Below are 22,274 nucleotides of genomic sequence, written 5' to 3' on the forward strand. Positions count from 1 at the left end.
ATGAGTGCGTCCTTCTTTATATTAGCTTAATGTTTGTGACTCATCAAGAATGTGTTGCATATAGATAAGCATTCAAAAAAGAAGAAATAGTGAATTACCTTACAGTAACTGTAACTCTTGAGATGTTTCTATATGTTGTCCATTTGTTTTCCACATTGTACTGTCTTCTCCCTAGAACGTCTGTTCTGTATTTGTAAATGAATTCAGGGACGATTGTTCCCTGCTACACAGGAAGCATGCATATGAGGAGTTGAGTGTAATGGACAATAGATCTCAGAAACCAGCTATAATAAGATAAATAACCATGACTTCTTTTTGTAAGCTGTCTTGATGACTGAAAAATTAACAGCAATCCTACACACGTGGAATACCTGAATGCAGATCAATATGGGGATACAGATGCATTACCACTGCTACAAAAAAAAAAGTCATCAGTCTTTGACCACTTAAACAGTCAAAGAATAATCTTTACTGTTTACTTTTATAATGCTTATACGTTACTAGAGTCTCCAGTAATTATATACTTGAACTGCAGCAATTAGCCGTCCTTTCTTCTGAAGATACTTTCTTTATTTCTTGTATTCATTCTGAGAGTCTTTTACTTTTTTCCCTTCCATCACCCACAACATTCTAGTGACTCTGGTATTTGTGAAACATTCTTTTGAGACTTTCTACTGGTGTTTGAAGTGATTTTAACCTCTAGTATGTCCTTGATTGCTGTAGATTCTGTTTGCTGATGGCACAGTGAGTAGGAGTCCTGATTCTGGCCCTGTCCTACCACCACTTACAATTCCAGATAACGTGCAACCGTTACCAGAATCGGAGCCTTCACCTGAGACCAGCACTAAGAAAGGTAACATTTCCAGTGTTTTAGACAGATTTAAAGTTAGCAGGGCTGATGATACTTAATAAAAGGCATATTACTTTAGTCTGAAAATGCCAGTGTGAAAATGCACACTGCTGCACACTGCTAATTTGTTACCTTCATATCAAATCATTTCTCTCCTACTTTAGATTTCTTTTTCTTCTAAAATGCTAGGACTCTAATAAGTAAAAGGGTGTGTAAGAACGACACTTCAAATCACTCGGTAGCAGAGTGATTCAACACAAAGTATTTTAAAAGAAATCCTTGTAACTACAGGAGTCAAAAACTTACTTATGTGTTACACAGTTTTTAGTCTTGGTATTGAGGAATGCTTCTCTCACAGAGGACTTACTATATTTTTCTTTCTCGTTGTATGTATTCCAGGACATCTACTATTGGTCGTTATTAATTGGTTGTATGGACTTGTGGTCTGTCCCAATATAACCATTCTTACGTTATTTTGTTTGGCTGAGAAAGAACCAAATAAAAGTTTACTTCATACCTCAGAGTGTAATCCAAGACCACTGTCAGTGCTACTTAGTGCAAAGAATAATTATGACCTGTCATAATATTAACGTATAATTTATTGGAAGTATGTGAATAAAAATTGCTGCCAAAGAGAAAAATCTCTCAGAAAGGAATCTTTCAAGTCATCAAGTCCAGTCCTTGTTCTTAGGATATTCCTCAGGATAACTGGAAGGGTGTTTGAGAACTTCCCTGACAAACCATCTTCTAATTTTCAGCCTCAGTATCTGTCCCAGCGTATATCCTTTATTCCTTATCCTTTATTTATGATCACTTTTTCCTCCTACCTTTCCTCTCCACTGCTTAGTCTTGACAAATTTATAGTGAAAAGTTTCATCTCTTTTTGGCTTTTTTTTTTTGCTAGGATGTATATTCTGTAAGCCTTTTAGACTCCTCTCTGGTCTATGCTGTTGTCGTCTGCATACATTTAGTCTAAGTTCCTTTTCATGAATATGGGAGACCAGAGTTCTCTATCACATTCTTAGTAAGATCTCTCCATTACCTTTCACAATTAAATTTCCATCTCTTTTCTTCTGATGCACCGTAGGATTGTGTTTGCCTTTCTTGTCACCATATTTTCACACTGATAACTTGTAGTCATTCTGTATGGATGATACCTCCAGGTCTTTCTTTTATTCTACTGTTGCAAACTTGTCTGAAACGTAAATTATTTTTATTCCTTTTTGCATTAAATTTCATTCTAATAAGCTGTATCAAATTCCCATTACTTTAATCTTCAAGCTCATGGGACAGTTTTGGATGCTTTTTTTTTTCTGTAATCCACTCAGATTTTCTTCTGCACTGATAGTCCTTTCCAAAGTCATGTCATAATCAGATGTCATTAGCATGCTATTTACTTTTCCTGCGTCATTAATGAACACATTCAATAAGATTAGTTCAAGGGCACACCTTTGAGTAACAAGGACTTTTAATTTTCCTCCAGCGTGATAAATAGTTCTTTCAATTCTGTCAAAACCAATACTCACAGAAACTCTTCACTTTATTGATTTTGCCTTTTGCCTTAGAGAATACCAAGTCTGATACAGTAATTTTTGTTTCTGCAGGAAAAGGCAGTGACAGAAACAGTGTATCAAACAAGGACGAGTTGTTTGAAAATACTGTGCAGGGTCTGGTTAATTCTGAGCAACCTAAGGAGAACCAGGCAGGAACCTGGATAACAACAACTCCATCAGGGATTCGAGTGGGCACTGAGGGAGGAAAGAGAATGGATCTGAAGCCACTCTTAATCTATCAGGCAACTGACCCAGCTGATGGAACGGTATTACTATTTTTGTGTTGTTATAGCACTGTCTACTAAGCTAAGAGACAGGGCTGCCATCATATAAGTTGTAGGATTTGTTCTTTGAACATATATCCTACAGGTTGTGTTATTACAGTGTAACTGACATAAAAGCTTTATATTTTGAAGAAAATGCGAGTCCTCGGTCTCTGAAGTAGAGAAAGTTGCAGTAGTCTAGCTTCATCAGAGTTTCAGTACATAATGCCTTGGTTTACTGTTGTAACTGTCACAAGTATCACAGAGCTAATATAAATGAGTATTCCTTCATTCTTTCAGGTTATGACTGTACGAGATGATGAAGTGATAATTGTTGAGAAGCTGGATGGCAGCAGAGTAGTAGATCATGCTGATGGTACTAGGATCACGACTTTTTATCAAAACTGTGAAGAACTTTTTGTACCAGAGGATAGTGAGGAAACAGGTAAATCAAAAGAGGAGCACTTATCTCTGCTATATCTTGTGAGGCAGATAATTGTCAAAATATACTAAAGAAGGCTCATACCAGCAGCTTATATAACAGATCCACTAGTGCAGTTTAGGCTTAGTTTGTTTGGTCTTTTTTTCATCAGTATTCAGTGCAAAAATTACCTTGTAGCAAACAAGCAAATTTCCTTCTTTCCATGTATATACTTACATGACCCACCTTCACCAGGAGACCACAGTGCCTGAGTTCTAATATGTTCATTGCCCACGCTCCACCTACCCTGATACAACAAGCAAGCTGATTTGAGTCTTAACTGAATAGGTGTATAAGGACCAGGGCATCCTCATATTCCCCAGAGAGGCCATGGACTCACCAACCTTGGAGGTATTCAAAATTTTATTGAATAAGGCCATGGAAAATGCCACACCTAGTAGAAATGAAACTACATTCGCCTGAAACAAGTGGGGCTAATGGTCATCTGTGTTTCTTCTGGTTGGCAGTATATTCTGTATGCTTAGTTCAGTTGCTGGATAAGTTCTGTAATTAACATGAAGTGTATATTTACTGTGTGGGTGTCAGGACTGTTGTGTTCAAACACAGTAGAAAGTTCTGGTTGTGGAATACCTCCCTGTGGGATTTTAAAAATGAAAACAATGACCTTGAACTGGTCTGTCTATTCAATGGGAAGGCAATGGTCAGATTAACATACCAGTTTGATTTGTTTTCCCTGACTTCTGCTGCTGGAAAGGAATTTCTTCACATCTTAGAGCTTGTGTCACAGGCATAAAAATTCCAGTGGTCCAACTTGTATGTTACAAATATCCAGATCATTACGGTTAGTACTTGATAAATTAGAGAGTACTCTCCTGACCACACCAGCCACTGATGGTTACGGACATTTTTTGCTGTTTGATTTTCCTATATTCAGTGCACAGTCCAAAAATTTGAATGTTGCATATTGTTTACCTAAATAAAATTATGTGATAAAGAATGTTATGAAGTCTGAGGGTCTTTTACTGAGGAGATAAAGGTCCAGCCTTATGAGAGAAAAAGCAAATCTGTTCCTAGGACTTTTCCATGGTTCATGTGCTCCTGTCTAGTTGTTTTGTATTAATTCTTAGATGAACCCTCAGAAGCCATCACAAGGAAGGTGAAATGTATGCAAGTAGAGAATCCTGAGTTTGCTACTGTTATAACAAATTGTGAGGACGGTACCTGTTGTACCATCTTTGGAGATGGGACATCTATTATAGCAAAGCCACAGGGAACATATCAGGTGGGAATTATTTTTAGTTTGTGACAGTGCAATGTATCTTTGTGTTCCAAGTTCCCTGCCATCAGCGTCTCTCACCTTGACTATTTTAACTTCCTTCTCTATAGTTTTCACAAATCCTATAATTCCATCTCTTTTATACTCTGCCAATATATAGATATTAGAGGTCCCACTCGACTGGAAGCTGGCAAATGTTGTCCCAATTTTCAAGAAGGGTAAGAAGGAAGACCCTGGTAATTACAGGCCTGTCAGTCTCACTTCAGTGCCTGGTAAAATTATGAAGAAGGTTATTCTGGGAATTATTGAAAAGCACTTGAGAGACAATACAGTCATTGGTCATAGCCAGCACGGGTTCACGAGGGGAAAGTCCTGCTTAACTAACTTAATTTCCTTTTATGACAATGTTACCCATCTAGTTGACCAAAGGAAGCCAGTAGATGTGGGGTTTTTTTGGTTTAGCAAAGCTTTTGATACTGTCTCTCACAGTATCCTATCTGGACAAAATGTCCAGCTAGACAAGTCCATAATACATTGGGTGAGCAACTGGCTGACGGGTCGGGCTCAAAGAGTTATAGTAAATGGGGTTACATCAGGCTGGCAGCCAGTGACCAGTGGGGTTGCCCAAAGCTCAATTTTAAGGCCAGTGCTTTTTAATGTTTTTATAAATGATCTGGACGTAGGAATCGAGTGTACATTAAGTAAGTTTGACGATGATACTAAACTAGGAGGAGCTGTGGACTCCCTCGAGGGTAAAGAGGCCTTACAGAGAGATATGGATAGACTAGAGAGCTGGGCAATCACCAACTGTATGAAATTTAACAAGAGCATGTGCCAGATTCTCCACCTGGGACGGGGTAATCCTGGTTATACATACAAATTGGGGGACGAGATGCTGGAGAACAGTCTCGTGGAAAGAGATGCGGGGGTTTGGGTGGATGGCAAGTTGAATATGAGTCAACAGTGTGCCCTGGCGGCAAAAAGGGCCAACCATGTCCTGGGGTGCATCAAGCATAGCATAGCTAACTGGTTGAGGGAGGTGATTGTCCCACTCTATACTGCACTGATGTGGCCCCACCTCAGGTACTGTGTGCAGTTTTGGGCGCCTCAATATAAGGACATCGATCTATTAGAGTGTGTCCAGAGGAGGGCGACCAAGATGGTGAAAGGTCTCGAGGGCAAGGCCTTACAAGGAGCAGCTGAGGTGACTTGGTTTGTTCAGCTTGGAGAAGAGAAGGCTGAGGAGTGACCTCATCCCAGTCTACAACTTCCTCAAGGGCAGCAGCGGAAGGAGAGGTGCTGATCTTCTCTCTCTGGTGACCAGCACTAGGACATGAGGAAATGGAATGAAGCTGTGTCAGGGGAAGTTCAGATTGGGCATTAGGAAAAGGTTCTTCACTGAGAGGGTGGTCAGGCACCAGAACAGGCTCCCCAGGGAAGTGGTCACGGCACCACGCCTGTCAGAGTTCAAGGAGAGTCTGGATGACGCTCTTAGTCGTACGGTTTAGTTTTAGGTAGTCCTGCGAGGAGCAGGGAGTTGGACTCAGTGACCCTTATGGGTCCCTTCCAACTTGAGATATTCTATGATTCTATGATATTTCCTCACAACTGTATAGTATATTTAAATCACCAGCTTAAATTTCCTGAAGTTAAAGAAAATATTACAGATACTAATATCAGCCTAACTCTTGGACTTCCTTTTCCTTCTTTCTCTTCCTCTAGTCCCTCAAAACTGGATGATTCAGTAGTAAAGGTCTGAGAGCTCTCCTCTTGGTTTGCATCTGTTCTTCATTTTCATGATACCTCTAAACTGAAGTTTTTACCTTTCAGGACTGATCCTCTTCCTTTCTTACTATGATAGGTTTTACCTATCAAGACAGGCTCTCTTTTCATTGATGAAGATTGCTCAGCAGTTTATACCCATGAAGTTTACAATTTCATCAGCAAGAAAGAAGAGAAACAAGCAGGGAGATACATTATGAAACACACTTCCAGCACTATTTGTGAGATGATGGATCCTGAAGGAAATCTTTTCAAGGTAAAATACATGGAAGGAAACAAGTTTCTGCGTTTTAAGTGATTTTATCTTATAAACATCTCTTAGAGTCAGCTTGTAGCCTTGTAGTACTTATTCTTAAAGTAGCTAGCCAGAAAGAACAGCTCCTTAATCAGGTCTCTGAAATGTTCTTGCGGATGTGATGGGTTTCCCTTTTTTGGTATTTCCCCCTTTTTAGAGAGATTGATATAAACCACACGGTCTACAGTTTACCTAACCTGTAAAGTTACCTTAATTAGCATGGCTTGTCTTACAGCAAAAAATCATCTCTGCAAATGAGAATTAAAAATGAGAGAGGTATTGGCTTTTCAGAAGGTCCATAGAAACACTCTGATCTACCTGGTAAGGCAAATATTGTTGTAAAAGAATGATTCAGTCTTTAAAGTCATACTGATTGTGCTGTGATCCTTTCACACCTCAGAGATATTTTTGAGCTAGGTTAGTACTTAGTTTTGAGTTCAGGAAACATCATCTAAGTGTCTGTGACCTATATACTGTTTTCTGATTAAAGGTTCTAATTAAAGATTCTAAATGTGACATCCTCAGAGTATACTTTCTATTGTTGCAATTGTAATCATTACCGTTTTCCCAGATTCCTGTGAAACAGCACTGAGGTTCCACTGGACGTATGCATTATAATACAGTTTTTAACCTGGTTTCCTAGACTGAAGAAACAGTGCTTACATAAATCTATGCTATCTGCCAATGTCTCCCTAACAAATTTTGAGCTAATCAACAGAGGGGTAGAAATTTCAAAGATATCAAGTTCCTACAAAATCAATGCAATTCAAAGCAACACAGAAGTTGCTTGGCATCAACATCCTGCTTTTTCTCAGCTGATACTTAGGGAACAAAGGAAGGAGGTTGAGGAGGCTGTGGGGCAGTTGAAGGTGTTGTGGGAGCAGCGATCAGAGGGGATATGGGGGGGTGTACTAAGAGAGGCGAGATTAATGGTTGGTAAGGATGACAACCAGGTACAGGTGTAATAGGATTGGTTCTTCCTCTGTCCTAGTCACACCTGACACTACAGCGAAATGGGCGTGGACTGGGTGTGTCAGATTCAGTTCATGGGCTGCCCTTTGAATCACTCCGGTTTAAACTGTATCTTCCGAAGGCATCTATCCTTCAACTGACTACCCTAAGAATTAGAGGCATTATTATACCTTGTGTGCATATGTTAATGGCATGTAAGTTAATAATCACAAGAAGGAAATACTGTAGAAATTCACGCAGTATTATCATAAGATTATCTGACACCATATTTTTAAAGTAAGTGCCTAAAAAGGGACCCCTCTATACATATATACCTAAATGTATCTATAGGTATATATAGGTAGATATAGATACATATTATATATTTATATCTATCTGTCTATATCTCTTCATATATCAACATGTATATAGATGTGTATATATTTATACATACATATATACACCAGGTATATATACATAGATAAATAAATATATATAATGCATATATATGTATCATTTATATCTCTTCATAGGTCAACATGTATATAAATGTGTGTATATATAGGGGTATATATTTATACATACATTCACCTGTATACATACACACACCTGTATGTATATACACATTTATATATATACACACACACTGATATTTATATATACACTTATATTTATATATACACCTATATATGAGTATATATGTATGTACTATGTAATTATTCAGCAGCAAGCTACTGTTTTAAATGTATCATGTAACTCAAGTCATCTTATATAATTTCTGTTATAGGTCATGGCTGACGGCAGCACGTCTGTGTGTGTTCCTAGCATTGGCTCTGATAACAAGGAAGAGAGAAGCTCAGCGTCAGCACTCCCAGAAGTTCACAAACCTATCACTTATGATGAGCATGTCCCCAGGTAAACTGCACTGGATTCATCGGTTTACACTTTCTTTCTTCACTACGCTGTATTTGTACAGGGTTTGTAGATTTGTGCTTCCTTTATTCAGTACTCTGTATTTGCACATTTGATGTCGTCATTTTAGAGTTCCATTTTCTTGTCGTGGCATCACAGTACTTTTTCATTTTTGTCATCTAGAAAAGAATGCAATTTGAAAGCCATTGCATTTGATCAATGTGGTGGGTTAACCTTGGCCAGCTCCCGAATGCCCACCCAGCCGCTCTCTCACTCCCCCTCCTCAACAGGATAAGGCAGGAAAATAAGATGCAAAAGGTCGTGGGTCAAGATAAAGATGGGGAGATCACTTTCCAGTTACCATCTCAGGCAAAACAGACTCAGCTTGGGGAAAATTAATTTCATTTATTGCTGATTAAAGGAGAGTTGGATGGTGAGAAACAAAGATGAAAACTAAAACATTTTCCCCCGTCCCCTCTTTTGCTCAGGCTCAACATCACTGCCTCATTCCTGACCCCTCTATCTCCTCCCCACCCCAGCAGCGCAGGGGATGGGAGGTTGCAATCAGTCCGTAACAGCTCCTCTCTGCTGCTCCTTGCTCCTCACACTTTTCCCCTGCTCTATCGTGGGTCCTTCCCATGGGCTGCAGTCCTTTTGGTTAAAATGGCTCCAGCATGGGCTCTCCATGGGCTGCAGTTCCTTCAGGAAATATCCACCTGCACTGGCACGGTCCTGTCCACAGGCTGTAGGGGAATACCTGCTCCACTGTGGTCTCCTTCACAGGCTGCAGTGTGGATATCTGCTCTGGCACCAGGAGCACCTTCTCCCCCTCCTCCTTCTCTGACGTTGGTGCCTGCAGGGCTGTTTCTCATACTTTTCCCCTCACTCGTCACTGCCTGTGTGGCATTTTGCCCTTTCTTACACACGCTTTCCCTGAGGTGCCACCATCTTGGCTGAGGGGCTCAGCTGTGCCCTGCGGGGTCTGTTGGAGCCGGCTGGGAGCATCTGTGTCCAGCACAGGGCAGCCCCTGGCCTCTCCTCACAGAGGCCGCCCTGCAGACCCCCGCTGCCAACACCTTGCCTCCTATGTCCGATACAATCCAATGTGTGTGGCTGGCTGTGTAGGTTCTTCATCATCTACGCGGATGGTTCTGGAACCGAGCTCCTGCGGAGCAGGGATGTACACAAGTATCTTGGCGAAGCCTGTAGTGATCCCGCTGCTGCTGTCTTGCAGGATCCTGTACAAGAACATCCAGGTAGGAAAATTTTATTTCTTTTCCGACAAACTAATAACAGAAATAATTACAAAGATGGAGTCAGAAGTTTCAAAACTCTTATTTGGGCAGGAAATTTGAAATGTTTTTCCCCATGTAGAGAGGCCCCCACACTTCTGGAAGTGAAGCATGGGGAAGGAGGAGCTTGTGGAAAACTCTGGGAAGCAGAGAATTAACTGAATTACACTGTGAAGGGATAAATGAACAAACAACTGGCATATCTTTATCCGCTCTCAAGACACGCAAACAAAAGCGATTACCAAATGCATAGATTCTCTGTGTATTTACCATCAAAAAACATTGAATATATCACAGTCTTCATTAATATGTAGCTCTATTTATCAATGAAGACAATGATACTCTGATGTTGACCCTTAGTCTGGCTGTTGGAAAGGATAAATATGTTATTAAAAAGCTGGAAAAATATGACTGAAATAGGGGATGCCAAAAGTACATGGCATCAACCACCTCGTAGGAGCAATACAAGAATTTACATCCTGAAATGATTGGTTATCATTGTAAAGTTAGTTGGAGATACTATGCTTCTATAAAATACACTGTGGCGTAACAGGTAAATCCTAAGAAAATAAATATATCTTTAAAAAGACAGGAATGTATGGTTCCCCTGGATATGGGGGGATGATAAGGATAGATTGCTTCAAGCCATAAAGTATTAAGACATTCTTCTCAAAGATTTATATCATAAGCATGGGGAACAGCTTTCCCACCTACTACTCTTATCAGGTTTTGCACATTTTTAAATGCTGCTTCTATTCACAATAATGACCAGTTCCCCATTGTATAAACTGAATGAAATAATTTTGCCATGGGAAAAGGAAAAGAGAAAGGGCACTGAGGGAGACAGAAAGATAGGGAAGGTGGAAAGATCAGGAAGATGCAGAAGATACATACCCAGTGAAACTCCCGGTGAAGAAAACCTGCTCATAACCAGCAGTCGTTTGTAATAGTAGCACATGTGCTTTTCCAGACTTCCTACCCTACCTTTCTCAATCCTGGCTCTATTTGCCTTGACACCAAGGCACTACAATTTTGTATTATTGTGACAAAGTACCTCAGTGGTCATATCCATTTTGAAGGCCACTTATGGGGTAGATAATAGTAGAGTAAGTAGATTTTTGGGTTGGGTTGGAAAAAATATTTTGAAGAACATTAAAATTAACCAGAACAATAAAAAGACATAATACATAATCTCTAATGTAATCCCTCCAGTGATCACATTGTGAAATATAAAATACAGTGAAGAATTATGCATGTTCTGAATATGATATACTTCTGAGATTAGTATTCAGTAAACGTGGGTCAATGGTCTGCTCTTCCTTGTTTGGGATACTCCACATACTATACAACTGAGCTGTTACCCAAGACTCAAAGCAAGTAGCATAGGCAGTCTGTTGTTAAACATGGTCTGAGTAATCTGAACTTGTCCAACTATTCTATAATCACCTCAGTGGTCCAATATTATCTGTAGCCACGAGTATCGCATTTTCACATGGAGTTTTACCACTTGATAATAAGGGTTTTTATACTTAGGTAAGTATATTTTTCTGAAGATTTGAGACACTTTTTCCATCATTTTTGGATTTGAACTGATTCTTAGCAAAATGTGTTCGAACCAGGTGTTTTAAGTATTACTGTCCTCTGCCCTTTGGCTGAAACCTCCCCCTGGGTAATGAAGAAAGAACCAGAGAGTATTGTTCCTCCAAATCTTCAGTCAAGGACCCGGGACACATCTTCTCCTCTTGAGGTATAATTGCTTTGAAATAGTCTTTTGCTTATGCTGCTTAAGCAATAGATGTTTGTCACAGGGTGGGAGATGGAGCTCTAAAAAATGTGACGTTGTTAAGTCCAGTTTACTAAGCAGGCAAAGCAAGGGGCAGGCTGTGTCAGGGAAAATGTAGTCACCTTGGGTGGCTTCTACTCTCAGTAAGGTGAGCAATTTTAAGGGGAGTTCATCTTGCCAGATGAAGAAGTTTTAGAATAGATAAATTGTGCCCAAGAATCTACTGACTTTATTGTCTAGTTCTATGATGCTATAAGGAGAGCATGTGCTTTTCAGCTGAGACACACATTGCCCATATCTGCATTTAGTCAGTAATATAAGCAGCCTCTTGCTCTTTTTGCTTGTTCTTGTCTATGTTCAGAGGAAGATCCCAGGTCCCTCGGTCAGAACACATACTTGGAGGGGTCTCTGCATTGGATCCAAACAGCAGATGTGCTTGCCAGTACGTGTGCGAAAATGTCCTAATAAACTGCAAATCCGTCAGCTATTCCAGTACAAGCCACTCAGTGATGAACTAAGAGAAAAGCTGCAGCTTTCCCTTAAGGTAGTACAACTGCATTTATTCATTCTTCCAGGGAGCAATAGAGAATAGACAAATTGGGTGACATGAATTTGCAGTATATGCCCAAGACAAAAATTCTGCTACTTTTGAAGAACAATCAGCACTTCATATGTAGACAGGTGCTCTAAAAGTGTATTTCTGAAGCAGCTCAAATGTTTTCACTCATCTCTTGTGGAACCTACTTTTCTGTGCAAATACATGGGATCCAGTCCAGTACACATCACAGATAGTACACTAAAATAGTTTCCTTTCTGTCAATATTGATATCTATTACTTGGCTTTTACTTTGCTTAGAGTTTGTTTTCCTTCACTTAAGCCTTAAAAACTTAAATCTATAAAGTTGTACAAGAATTTCTAACGCACCATAATGCTACAGTTAACTTGGTGACTAGGTCACTGAGACGCACTCTAGTTCTGGTTATATATTTGTTTTCATAAATCAGTACAGAACATTTCCAGGTTCAAGTCTGAGTTCTGTCACTCTATCCATGTCTAGCAAATAGCTCTGTAGCCTTCTGACAAAGTGTGTGTCCATCCCTTGTGAGTGACTGGTTCATAACAAGGTGCAAGCTACACCTCATGTGCAAGTGTTCTGAGATGGAATCTGAAAGTTCTGCAGTTGATACTTGTCAGCAGCTTCATAGTTCTCAGTTTTGGTATAAAACATTGATTTATTTAATTCACATTGTGAAGATGCTCCTAGAAGAGATTTTAGAGTTAAAAACTCATTATTACTTACCAATTAGAGAATACTGAAATACATGTATTCTATAATTTATTCATTTAACATATTTTGACGATGGCATTGCAGACTAAATTTGAAAGTTAACAGCATGTGAAATTTGTGAAGGTAGTAGCATGTTGTAGCCAGTTAAATTTTTTCTTTTTTTTTTTTCCACATTACATTTCAAAGAAGACATGCTTGCAATAGAAAAACATTGACAGCTGTTCAGCCCTGGCGTGTTGGGGACATGCCAGTCTATCAGAATTAAATTTTACCCTTTTGCAGTCAATAAATATATAAAAATGATTATTTAATTTGCATATTGATCTTTCAAAGGCAACGCTATTAAAAAAAGTTCCACACCAAAATCCCAAGGTAAGTCTCTCCATTAACAAGATCTGTTGTTGGCTTCTAGAGAAAGAAAGTTTGTTACATTGGGAAGGAAGAATTGCAATTATTGGCACTGAGAAAACATTTGTAATAATTGCGTTAATGTGGAATGGAAATATCCTCATTGCTCATATATCGGTATTTAATAAATGGATTTTTCCACAAAGAGGTGTCTTAAATCTTTAGCCAAATATTCACTTTGTCAGAACTAAATCAAGATCTAAAGAAAGAGATATTCTTCCTTTCTCCATCTCCTTTAAGATTTAAGAGGTATAAAGGAATGAAAAAGAACTGGAACTGGAAACAGATTGCTTCTGCAAACCTTGTCTATTCATAAAACTCGGTATTGCGTGTAGCTTTCTAGCAGGGTGGTGTGTTAGGACAATCTTCTGTAAGGACCCTTTTTTACCACCCAACTGATCTTCTAAAGCATAAAGAAGTGTGGGAAAAGAAAAGTGTTCTTTCCTGTAGCGCTTAGTGTGATTCTGGCAAAGTAATCATCCGTCTAAAAACAGAGCTTCAGATTTTTTTCTGAACCTAATTTTTCAATTATGATGTTGTAAATTTCCTTTTCCCTAATAGGAGATCAAACAGGAGGGAGACACAGATCACAATGTTTGTTAGAACACCTTTTATTCATTAAGCTGATCTTAATAATATAATTGATTATTATTCATATCAGATATTTACTCATCACATTCCTTTATTCACTCACATAGTTTACTCAAACACTTGCATGCTCGCTCATACTTGCCTGGCTGGTGCAACAGTTGGGAGGCCAAACCTACGTGCCTGCTCAGAAGCAGGGGCTCACGCCGCCGCACCAGGGGCATACAACAGATCGCTGTTGGATGTGGTCCGAGCCACACAGTTCATTGTGGATGCTAATGCATGCTAGTGGCCTAGAAGAGATTCAGCAGACTCTTGATGTCTTTAGTATATTAGTTTTTGCAGATTCAATAGTCTTGCTAGTCTTCACAGTTGATTAGTCCTTGGTAAGTTTTCACCTGCTACCTTCTCAGCAAGTACTCCTCCCTTTGAACTGTTGGGTTTTTTAAAAATTATTTCTCTATGCAAATCTTTAGATATCTATATAACCCATTCACACAAATTCACAGAAGGGGCCTTTATGACATTGAGAAGAAGCATATACGTCCATTGCTTCTACAAACTCTTTTCTCTATATATGTGCCCCTTAAGTCTACCTCTGCAAAGAAAACATCTGCATCTTTCTTGTTCTTTTTCATTGTTCCACCAGGAATATATAGACAACATTTTAAAGCAGGAAAATGAGCTGGAAGAGATGAATGTAAAAGAACCAAGAACAGAAGAGGAAAAGGAGAATGCTGCAAGTCTCCTTGAACTGGTTACGGTGAGAAAAATACTTGCATGAGTTTTTAATACTTTTTCCAACAAAACCATTGTATTGCATTGGAAGTGTCAGCCTTAAAACACAGCATTATCTGTTAAGAAAATCGCAAATGTTAGGATAGCACAGTGCCAGCTCTGCTGTAGTTTAATGATAAAGCAGAGCCACACTCAGCATTCAGCTGGGCTACTGAATGGCACTACTGCTAGTTTGGGGAAGCACTGCTCAAAACAGTTCAGGAGTTTGGCTCTACGGAATGATACATTCCCAAACACACAAGCCAAAATTACTGAAATGTGTATATCCCCCAGCACTGGGACGAGAATGTTTCCGGTCTGTTGTCATTGCAGCTGGGAGACTTGTATTTCAACCACAGCCACCTCCACAGTGAGAGTTTAAACCCTGCTTTTGGGATAATCCAAAAACAATCTGGAGGCATATTGTTATTACAATGTTGAGTAGCATTTATATTTTTGGAAAATGTGCTCTCCTAATTTGCACAGCTAATTAGAGCGTGAAAAGAAAAGGGAAGGGAATAAGGAATGGGAAAGGTAGTAAAATAGGGAAAGAGGGACTTGGGGGTAGCAGTCAAGAAACAGTGAGGTTAGTGGGAGATAAGTGGTAAAAAACATTAGAAAAGTTCAAGCAGCAAAAGTGGGTGGGGTGAATTAGGATGAATGAGAGAAACACTGTTTACATCTTATGTAAAGAGTGATCAGTTTGCTCTCTTTCCGTTATTTAATTTATTTGTTTCCTACAGCTTCCTTTCATTTGGTAGCTTGCATGATGTGAATTCACATGCTAGATTTTTAGTAGTTATTAAACACTGTTTTCTTTTTTTAGTCTCATTTAATAAATACTTTTATTTCCATTTAATCAAGTAACAAGCATATAGTGAATTGAAACATACTGAATTAAGAAATCTGACATTTGGGAAATAAAATCTAGCCATGTAGTTTGAATATTCATTACCAGATGATCTATCCACCTTTTGAAAGTGAGTATATTCTAGCAAACAAACATCATCTTAGACTTAGAGTCTACCTTTTAAACATTGTCTCAATATGCAAAAACAATAGGCATGAGATTTTTCCAGTTTTAAATGCTGTTAATTTCCTTTTCCTAGCTTTCTGGGTAGATCTATAATTTTATTATTATTTTTCCTTACAAGCTTAAAAAAACCCCATGTAATTCCAGAATTTGTCTCTGAACTTTTTAGACAAGTTAGCATTTTCATTTTCTGCAACTAAAGCCTAGTTTTTTATATTTTCTTGCTCAGTACTTTCAAGTGGCATACAAGTTTTAAAAAGAGAGTAAAGTAATATCTAGCAAAAAAACCAGGAAGGAGCTCACAACCTTTCTGGAAAGAAGAACACAGAGAAGCGATCTATCAGTAACTCCACCTGCCTCTATCCTCTAGGCAGACATTGATTTGCTTTGATGAGATCCAGGTGCTGAATCTCACATGCTGCTCAGTTCCAACGGACGTGTCTAGTAACTATTGTTGGTTGTACCAGCTACCATAAGCACATTTCCAAGTACAGATTTCACATTGGACAACTATTTTTCTGAGCGGTAGAGCCTCAGTGTGGACCTGCTGCGACCCAGGAATCGGTGTCACACCCCTCCCAAGTCTCTGCTGTTCCCCAGCTTTGTTAGAACCTAGACTGCCTAGTCACAGGAATGCTGGTTTCCAGTGAACTGCTTCAGGGACAGCATAAGAATAAAGTAAACAGCTTAGTTTAGAGTCTCTTACCCCTCAAGCACGTTACTGTAAAGCAACCACAAGAGAGCTCCTCAGTAATGAAGCCTACAAATTCCTGAACATATTTCCCGTTTGACTCTTTGTTGTGACCATGAGTTTTAGATCTGATTCAAATCCTTTGCAGAAGGATTTGAGTTTGAATATGAACTGGCTTAGTTGATGTAATAAATAGCGACCATATAAAATACGAAGCCATCTGTGAAGTAGGTCATCAAGAAGGAAACAAATACATGTTTAGACCAGGGAAATGGTACTTCATTTCCTTTTTCACCAGCTCACATCTTCTAACGCACTGAAATACCTCCATTCTTGTAGTCGCATTCTCAGGTAACAAGATAACATTTGTTTAGGATAGAAATTCTTTGAACAGGATGCTGCTGTTGTGAGGTCTGTTTCTCACATGGTCACAGTTATTCCTTCTTCATTGCAGTCCTTCCCTAACTGGGAGAAGTCAATTGAAAATCTCAGTGATAGAGGTAATAAAAATTGAATATCTATCTTCTAAAATTGTAAAATATCGTAGTAAGTTTTTAAGTACTGTAGTATTATTTTTAAAGAAGGAACATAAAGGTGAATTCATCTATGTGCTATGTATGTGCTTCTGTGTGATTTTCACAGGTGATTAGAACTTGTTAGCATCAATGATTCAGTACTTCTGAAAAACAGTTGCTGTGTTTAGGCAGGTGTATTTGACATTTTGACTCACATTTCCACATGTATTGAGTTTTCTTATGTGTAAGAACTGTGACAGTACTTGGTTACTTTTATACAAGTATCAACTTTTCGGACAAGTTTTTTCAAAGCAACTGGATAAATCCTGGTTATTTATTACACTTGAAAATCTGATCTCAAATGATCATGTGTTTTGGTTACATTAACCTTGCCTGAGGGAAAGATGGAACAATGTATTAGTTTTTCCTTGTGGATTTCTGTTGAAGTTTTCATAAGATACTTGTTAACATTTAGTAATGTTTTCAATAGATAAAAATTAACATGTTTGTTTCTTTTAAAATCCATAAGCATTTTCCATAGAAAAATCCATAGTATTCAAGCCCATAGTGATGCTAACCTTTAAAGTGTTATTCTTCTGCCCTTCCTGCCTTGTCAAGAGTATTTCTGCTTATTAAAAAAAGCATACTGTGCAAAGTAAATGAAAACTGCTGGAACAAATGCTACTATACAGTTTCCTGATTTAAAAACATAATTAAAGTGGAGGTTACACCTCCATAATGTAACATACCATTATGAAGAAGACAGTGTGAAAAAGAAGCTCTTTAATATAGGCAAAAATAGAAAAAGAAGGAAAATAAAAGTATATTTTATGGTGAAAAAGCTGACAAAAAACCCAAACCAAACCAAACCAAACAACTAATTTTGAAGTTTGCAATTACATAATTCCCAAAACACTAAGAGGTGTTGTCATAATCAAATAGGATCATATCTCTCAAATACTCAGATCTCCTAAATTTTCCCACAGAAATTTATTTTCAACCAAGAAAATTTCTTTGGACTCACAGTTTAGGTGTGAGGCATGAAGTAAGCAACACAGTTTATAGAAGATGTCGGAGGACAGGGAAACTCTTTAGTAAAGCCCCAAAGCTGGTCACAGTCTTAAATATGGAAAGATTGGCTTTTTTACATTATACTTATTGAACTAGTAGTTCCTTCCATGAGAGTGTTGATTATGGCTGCTTCACAGCCACAATTAAGCACAACTTAAGTAAGCTGAAAGTAATAAAGGTCCCTGAAAGCCCACATTATTTTCTTCAGCTGGAGATAGAGACCTGGGATGTTGTTGCCCAGTCAGAAAGTGGCTGAATGTCAGCAACTTTCCCTATTCACAGGCATTTGATTTGTATCTTGAAAGAACATAAAGATATTTCAGGAAATACAGGGTAGGAGTACGAACTTAATCTGCTTCTGGTTCTTTCTACATTGAATTGAATTTCCTATCTGTTAATGTTCTGAACTTATTTTTGGAATGAAGATCTTTCAACCTCTTCCCTCCCCTGTTTTTTATTCATAACACTTAGCAGTGCTTAGCAGAACATGCACATTGAATAATACTCTTTACCTTGCAGCTCACATAACTGAGCTGTATGAACAGGCAGTGGCTTCTCCTCGCCAGTGTCATACAGAGGAGACAATCACTACCAAAAGAGAGGACCAACGGCAGAAGTTCAGGTAGGACAGACCAGTGAGAACTGATGCAAATGTAAATAATGCAAACCAAGCACACAGGCAAGGCAAAGTACTTTACTGACTGTCATTAAGGACCGGGACCTAGATCTCTAGATAGCTATCCCAATGTTCTACTAGCTTTTCCTATGATTATTTTGTCCCTCTGTGCCTCTTCTTTCCTTATCTCAAAGATACTTTAAAGTTTGTTGGAGAAGGATTTTGAGGGTTTCTTTGATTGAATAATATAATAAAAATGCAGATATGAGCAAACAATGTTGTGGCAAACCATACAAGTCCAAGTCAGGAGTCACCTGAGATGTTAATATAAAATACTCTCATAAAAATAAATAAAAATAAAAATACTCTCTTTCCAGGGTTATCTTGTAAACATTTTTGTGCTTATAAAACATCATGCTAGTTTTCTCATTTTCACTACTTTTTTCTTCCCTGATCATTTAGCCCAGAAGGAGTAACACCAGTGTCCAAGTGGCAGAGCAGACTAGAAGAGTACAGGTAATAGTATTAGTAGGACATTAAGTTAATTATTTTAAAAGCCAACTTAAGTCTGTTTTTGGAAAGACTGTTCCAGATTTCACCAGGTTTTGGGTAATGGTTCAGTGGTTTGCTAGCAAATAATGGGGTGTTTTCTGCAACAGAAATGCTGAATGGATGGTTTTCGTCTCTCATTTTTTTCAAAACCTAGCAATGTTACTGTTAATTTATGCTATTCAAGACAAGGCTGAAGTCAGAAGTCCTGTGTTCTGTTTTCTGGTTCTGCCACCAGCATGGAAAGTAATTTATATTAATATTTTCAAATGCTGATGCTTTAGGTTGAGATTCGGGTATTCCACAAATCCTGGCTGATTTTTCAAATAGAACCCCAGAGACATGTCTATCACATGGTGGTGCTTCAAAGCTTCTCAAGGCAAAACAGTCCCAGCTCTCTCAGCCGTTCCTCATATGAAAGATCCTCCAAGCCCTTAATCATCTTTGTGTCCCTTTTCTGGACTTGCTTCTTTAAGTCCATGATCTTTCAATCTATCAGGGAACCCAGAACCTGACACAGTACTCCACAGGTGGTTTCATTAGTGCTGAGTAGAGGGGAAGGTTCACCTCCCTAGCTCCTTAGACCTGCTGACAGCACTTCTCCTCATGCAGCCCAGGATTCTGCTGGTCATCTTTGCCGCAAGGGCACCCTGTTGGTTCATGTGCAGTTTGGTTTCCACCAGGACTCCTAGGTCCTTCTCTGCAGAGCCGCTTTCCAGCAGTAGGCGGGGTGGCTTAAGTCCCCCATGAGGACCAGGAATTATGAACGTGAGGCTTCTTCCAGTTGTCTGAAGAAGGCCACATCTACCTCTTCTTCCTGATCAGCTGGTCTACAGCAGACACCCACAACAATGTCATCCATGTTGGTTTGCCCACTAATCCTAACCTACAAGCTCTCAGTTGGCTCAGCACCCATCCCCAGGCAGAGCTCCATGCTTTCCAGCTGCTCTCTTACATACAGGGCAACTTTCCCTCCTTGCCTTCCTGGCCTGCCCTTCCTAAAGAGCGTATATCCATCCGTCCGTGCACTCCAGTCATGCGAGCTATCCTACCACTTCTCTGTGACCCCAATGAGGTCATAGCCCTGTGAGACTTCTAATTACTCCTTTTTTTTACCTGTGCTGCATGCAGTAGTGTACGGGCATTTCAGAGAGGCACCCGGCCCTGCTGATTCCCCATAATGCCATCCCACAGGCATTTCCTTATTTACATGCACATGCTTGGTGTGACCCCACTTCAGCCCTGTTTTGTTGATTGTGATGTCCCTTATATTCACATCACCCCAGGGCCCTTTGCTTGCCTACCACGTCCACTGCTTCCTCACTTGATTGTTGAGGTTTCTCTCCCTCCCCACTTCATCGTGGAGTGCACTATAAAGTGCAGGGTACACTCATGGTTTACACCTTGGAAATGCAGCTGCATTTCCGAGGACATTTTAGGAGGTAAAACATGTGGACAGTAGGTAAACTCATTATCTTTAAGAAGAACCTTAAGATTAGGGTCATCTTAAAAAACAATGCCTTACTAAAGCAAGGCCCATTTTGCCACGTTTCAACATTCCGCTCTGGGAATTACCTGTATCTCAATTTCCTGTTTGTAAAGTATTTGTCATGGAGTTCTGAGGCAGGTGCTATAATCTTCAGATTACAAGTGCTTTTACAGGAGGAAGTGTGTATGTGTATGAACATAAAAATCTTTGTAATGCTTAAAGTTGTATTTAAGGCTGACCCTCAACTTTAATTCTAATCCCCTTTACTTCACTTGCTCTCAACTTTTTAAAAAATTGCCCTTTCTCTCCCACTGATGAATGGTGAAGCTGTTTGATGAATTCAAGAAAAAAGAGTCTATATAGATGCTTCGAAACAGCATACATTGCTAAAAATGTACATTTCACAATCAGATGAATTTTCAGGAGAATTTCTGCTCAGGTGTAAATCAAAAGTCACTGGATTTCAATCTGCAGATATGGTAATTCACAAAAGCATTTGAAAAAAAATACAAGTAATTTCAAAGCCACTATCAATTGAGAGAAAAATATGATTTTTTGGAAAGTAAATTTACAGACTCTTATTCTATGGCGATAAATAACTATATTGCTGCATTATATAATTCTTTAGTACCACACAAAAACTTCTCATTTAAGCATTGTGCGTTAAAACCACTAACATTTTCAGTTCTAGAGGAAGGGGCTTTGTGGATCTGATAGAATATCAAATTCTTCAGTGTAATCCAAGCATGACTGTTTAAATTTAAAGAATTAAAAATATGCATTTAATTTATGTAGAAATAGAAAACCTGATACATGAACTAGGATTAACATAGAGAAAGTTATCAGTAACATACATTAATTCACAATGGAATTAATTATATTGACAGCTATTTAGGTCATTCACTATTTCTTAGATTAAACAGAATAACTTGAAATGGTGATGAACTAATATTATGATCAGAAACTTGCTTTTTCTTTCTTATTTTTGTGAAAGGTTAAATAGCAATTGAAAATAAGTTCTCTTCCATACTACTTCTTAATTACTTTCTGATTTGCATGAGATAAAAGTTTTATAATTTCAGATTTATATTTTAATATAGCATTTTACACTGTTTTGCATACTATTTAAAGAATGACTTTAAATATATAAATCTGAGTAGCCAGCACCCAAGAACATCATGTGCAATTCTGGCTCTAAAGCCAGTGTCAAAACTCTCAGTATGATTAAGAGTGATAATTTTGTAGCTGATATTAGACCCTGCAAGCCAGTGAAACTATAGTAATGTAAAACTGGACTAAATCAAGCTGAAAACATAACTGGTCTTTACTCTGGTGAATCTTACCTTCAGAAGTTTGAACAGCCTTTACTGTATCTGCAGAGCCACCAGGTTTTTCTGTGATAAAATAAGGAAATCGTATTAATTTTGTATTATAAATTTTAGCAACGCATCTGAAATACCAATTCTCAGATTTAAATGTTTGTTGGAAGGTTGGAAAGACACTATTGGCAGTCTCAGACATGTTCCACAAGATTTAGAGAACTGGAGCATGTTTTGACGAGGAGCTCTTCATAGCAGCCAACCCACAGTCGATACGCATTTTGATCAGCTCCTCCATAAATCAGTATCTGAGGAAGACATTTTCTCTGCATGCCAGACCAGCCCATTCTTGATCTATCACTGAGAAAATTGCCAATTAGAAGAATATTGCTCAATGTGATTAACCAAAAAAAAAAAAAAACACGAAAAACGCCACTTGCCTTTAACCCTTCCATTCCTCGGTGTTTCAGACATAATACTGAAAAACTGGGTTAACTCAGTTATAATGCTTTTTTCTTTCTTTTCCTTGC

At 38.6% G+C, this 22,274-nt stretch overlaps 1 protein-coding gene across 1 annotated transcript in view; it reads left to right on the forward strand.

Annotated features, from left to right (window-relative positions):
- The window catches only part of SPAG17 (sperm associated antigen 17), a 113,701-nt gene that overhangs the window by 79,751 nt on the left and 11,676 nt on the right, over positions 1–22,274 (forward strand). Inside the window, exons 27-39 of the mRNA XM_075165876.1 lie at positions 724–853; positions 2,455–2,669; positions 2,967–3,111; positions 4,236–4,390; positions 6,246–6,422; positions 8,200–8,327; positions 9,450–9,580; positions 11,236–11,363; positions 11,761–11,943; positions 14,334–14,447; positions 16,640–16,685; positions 18,291–18,393; positions 18,850–18,903. Of these exons, the coding sequence (XP_075021977.1) occupies positions 724–853; positions 2,455–2,669; positions 2,967–3,111; positions 4,236–4,390; positions 6,246–6,422; positions 8,200–8,327; positions 9,450–9,580; positions 11,236–11,363; positions 11,761–11,943; positions 14,334–14,447; positions 16,640–16,685; positions 18,291–18,393; positions 18,850–18,903 (1,709 nt within the window). The remainder of the gene's footprint in view (positions 1–723; positions 854–2,454; positions 2,670–2,966; positions 3,112–4,235; positions 4,391–6,245; positions 6,423–8,199; positions 8,328–9,449; positions 9,581–11,235; positions 11,364–11,760; positions 11,944–14,333; positions 14,448–16,639; positions 16,686–18,290; positions 18,394–18,849; positions 18,904–22,274) is intronic.

This window comes from Calonectris borealis, chromosome 1 (genome assembly GCF_964195595.1).
Source record: "Calonectris borealis chromosome 1, bCalBor7.hap1.2, whole genome shotgun sequence".
In the NCBI taxonomy this organism is placed as follows: Eukaryota; Metazoa; Chordata; class Aves; order Procellariiformes; family Procellariidae; genus Calonectris; species Calonectris borealis.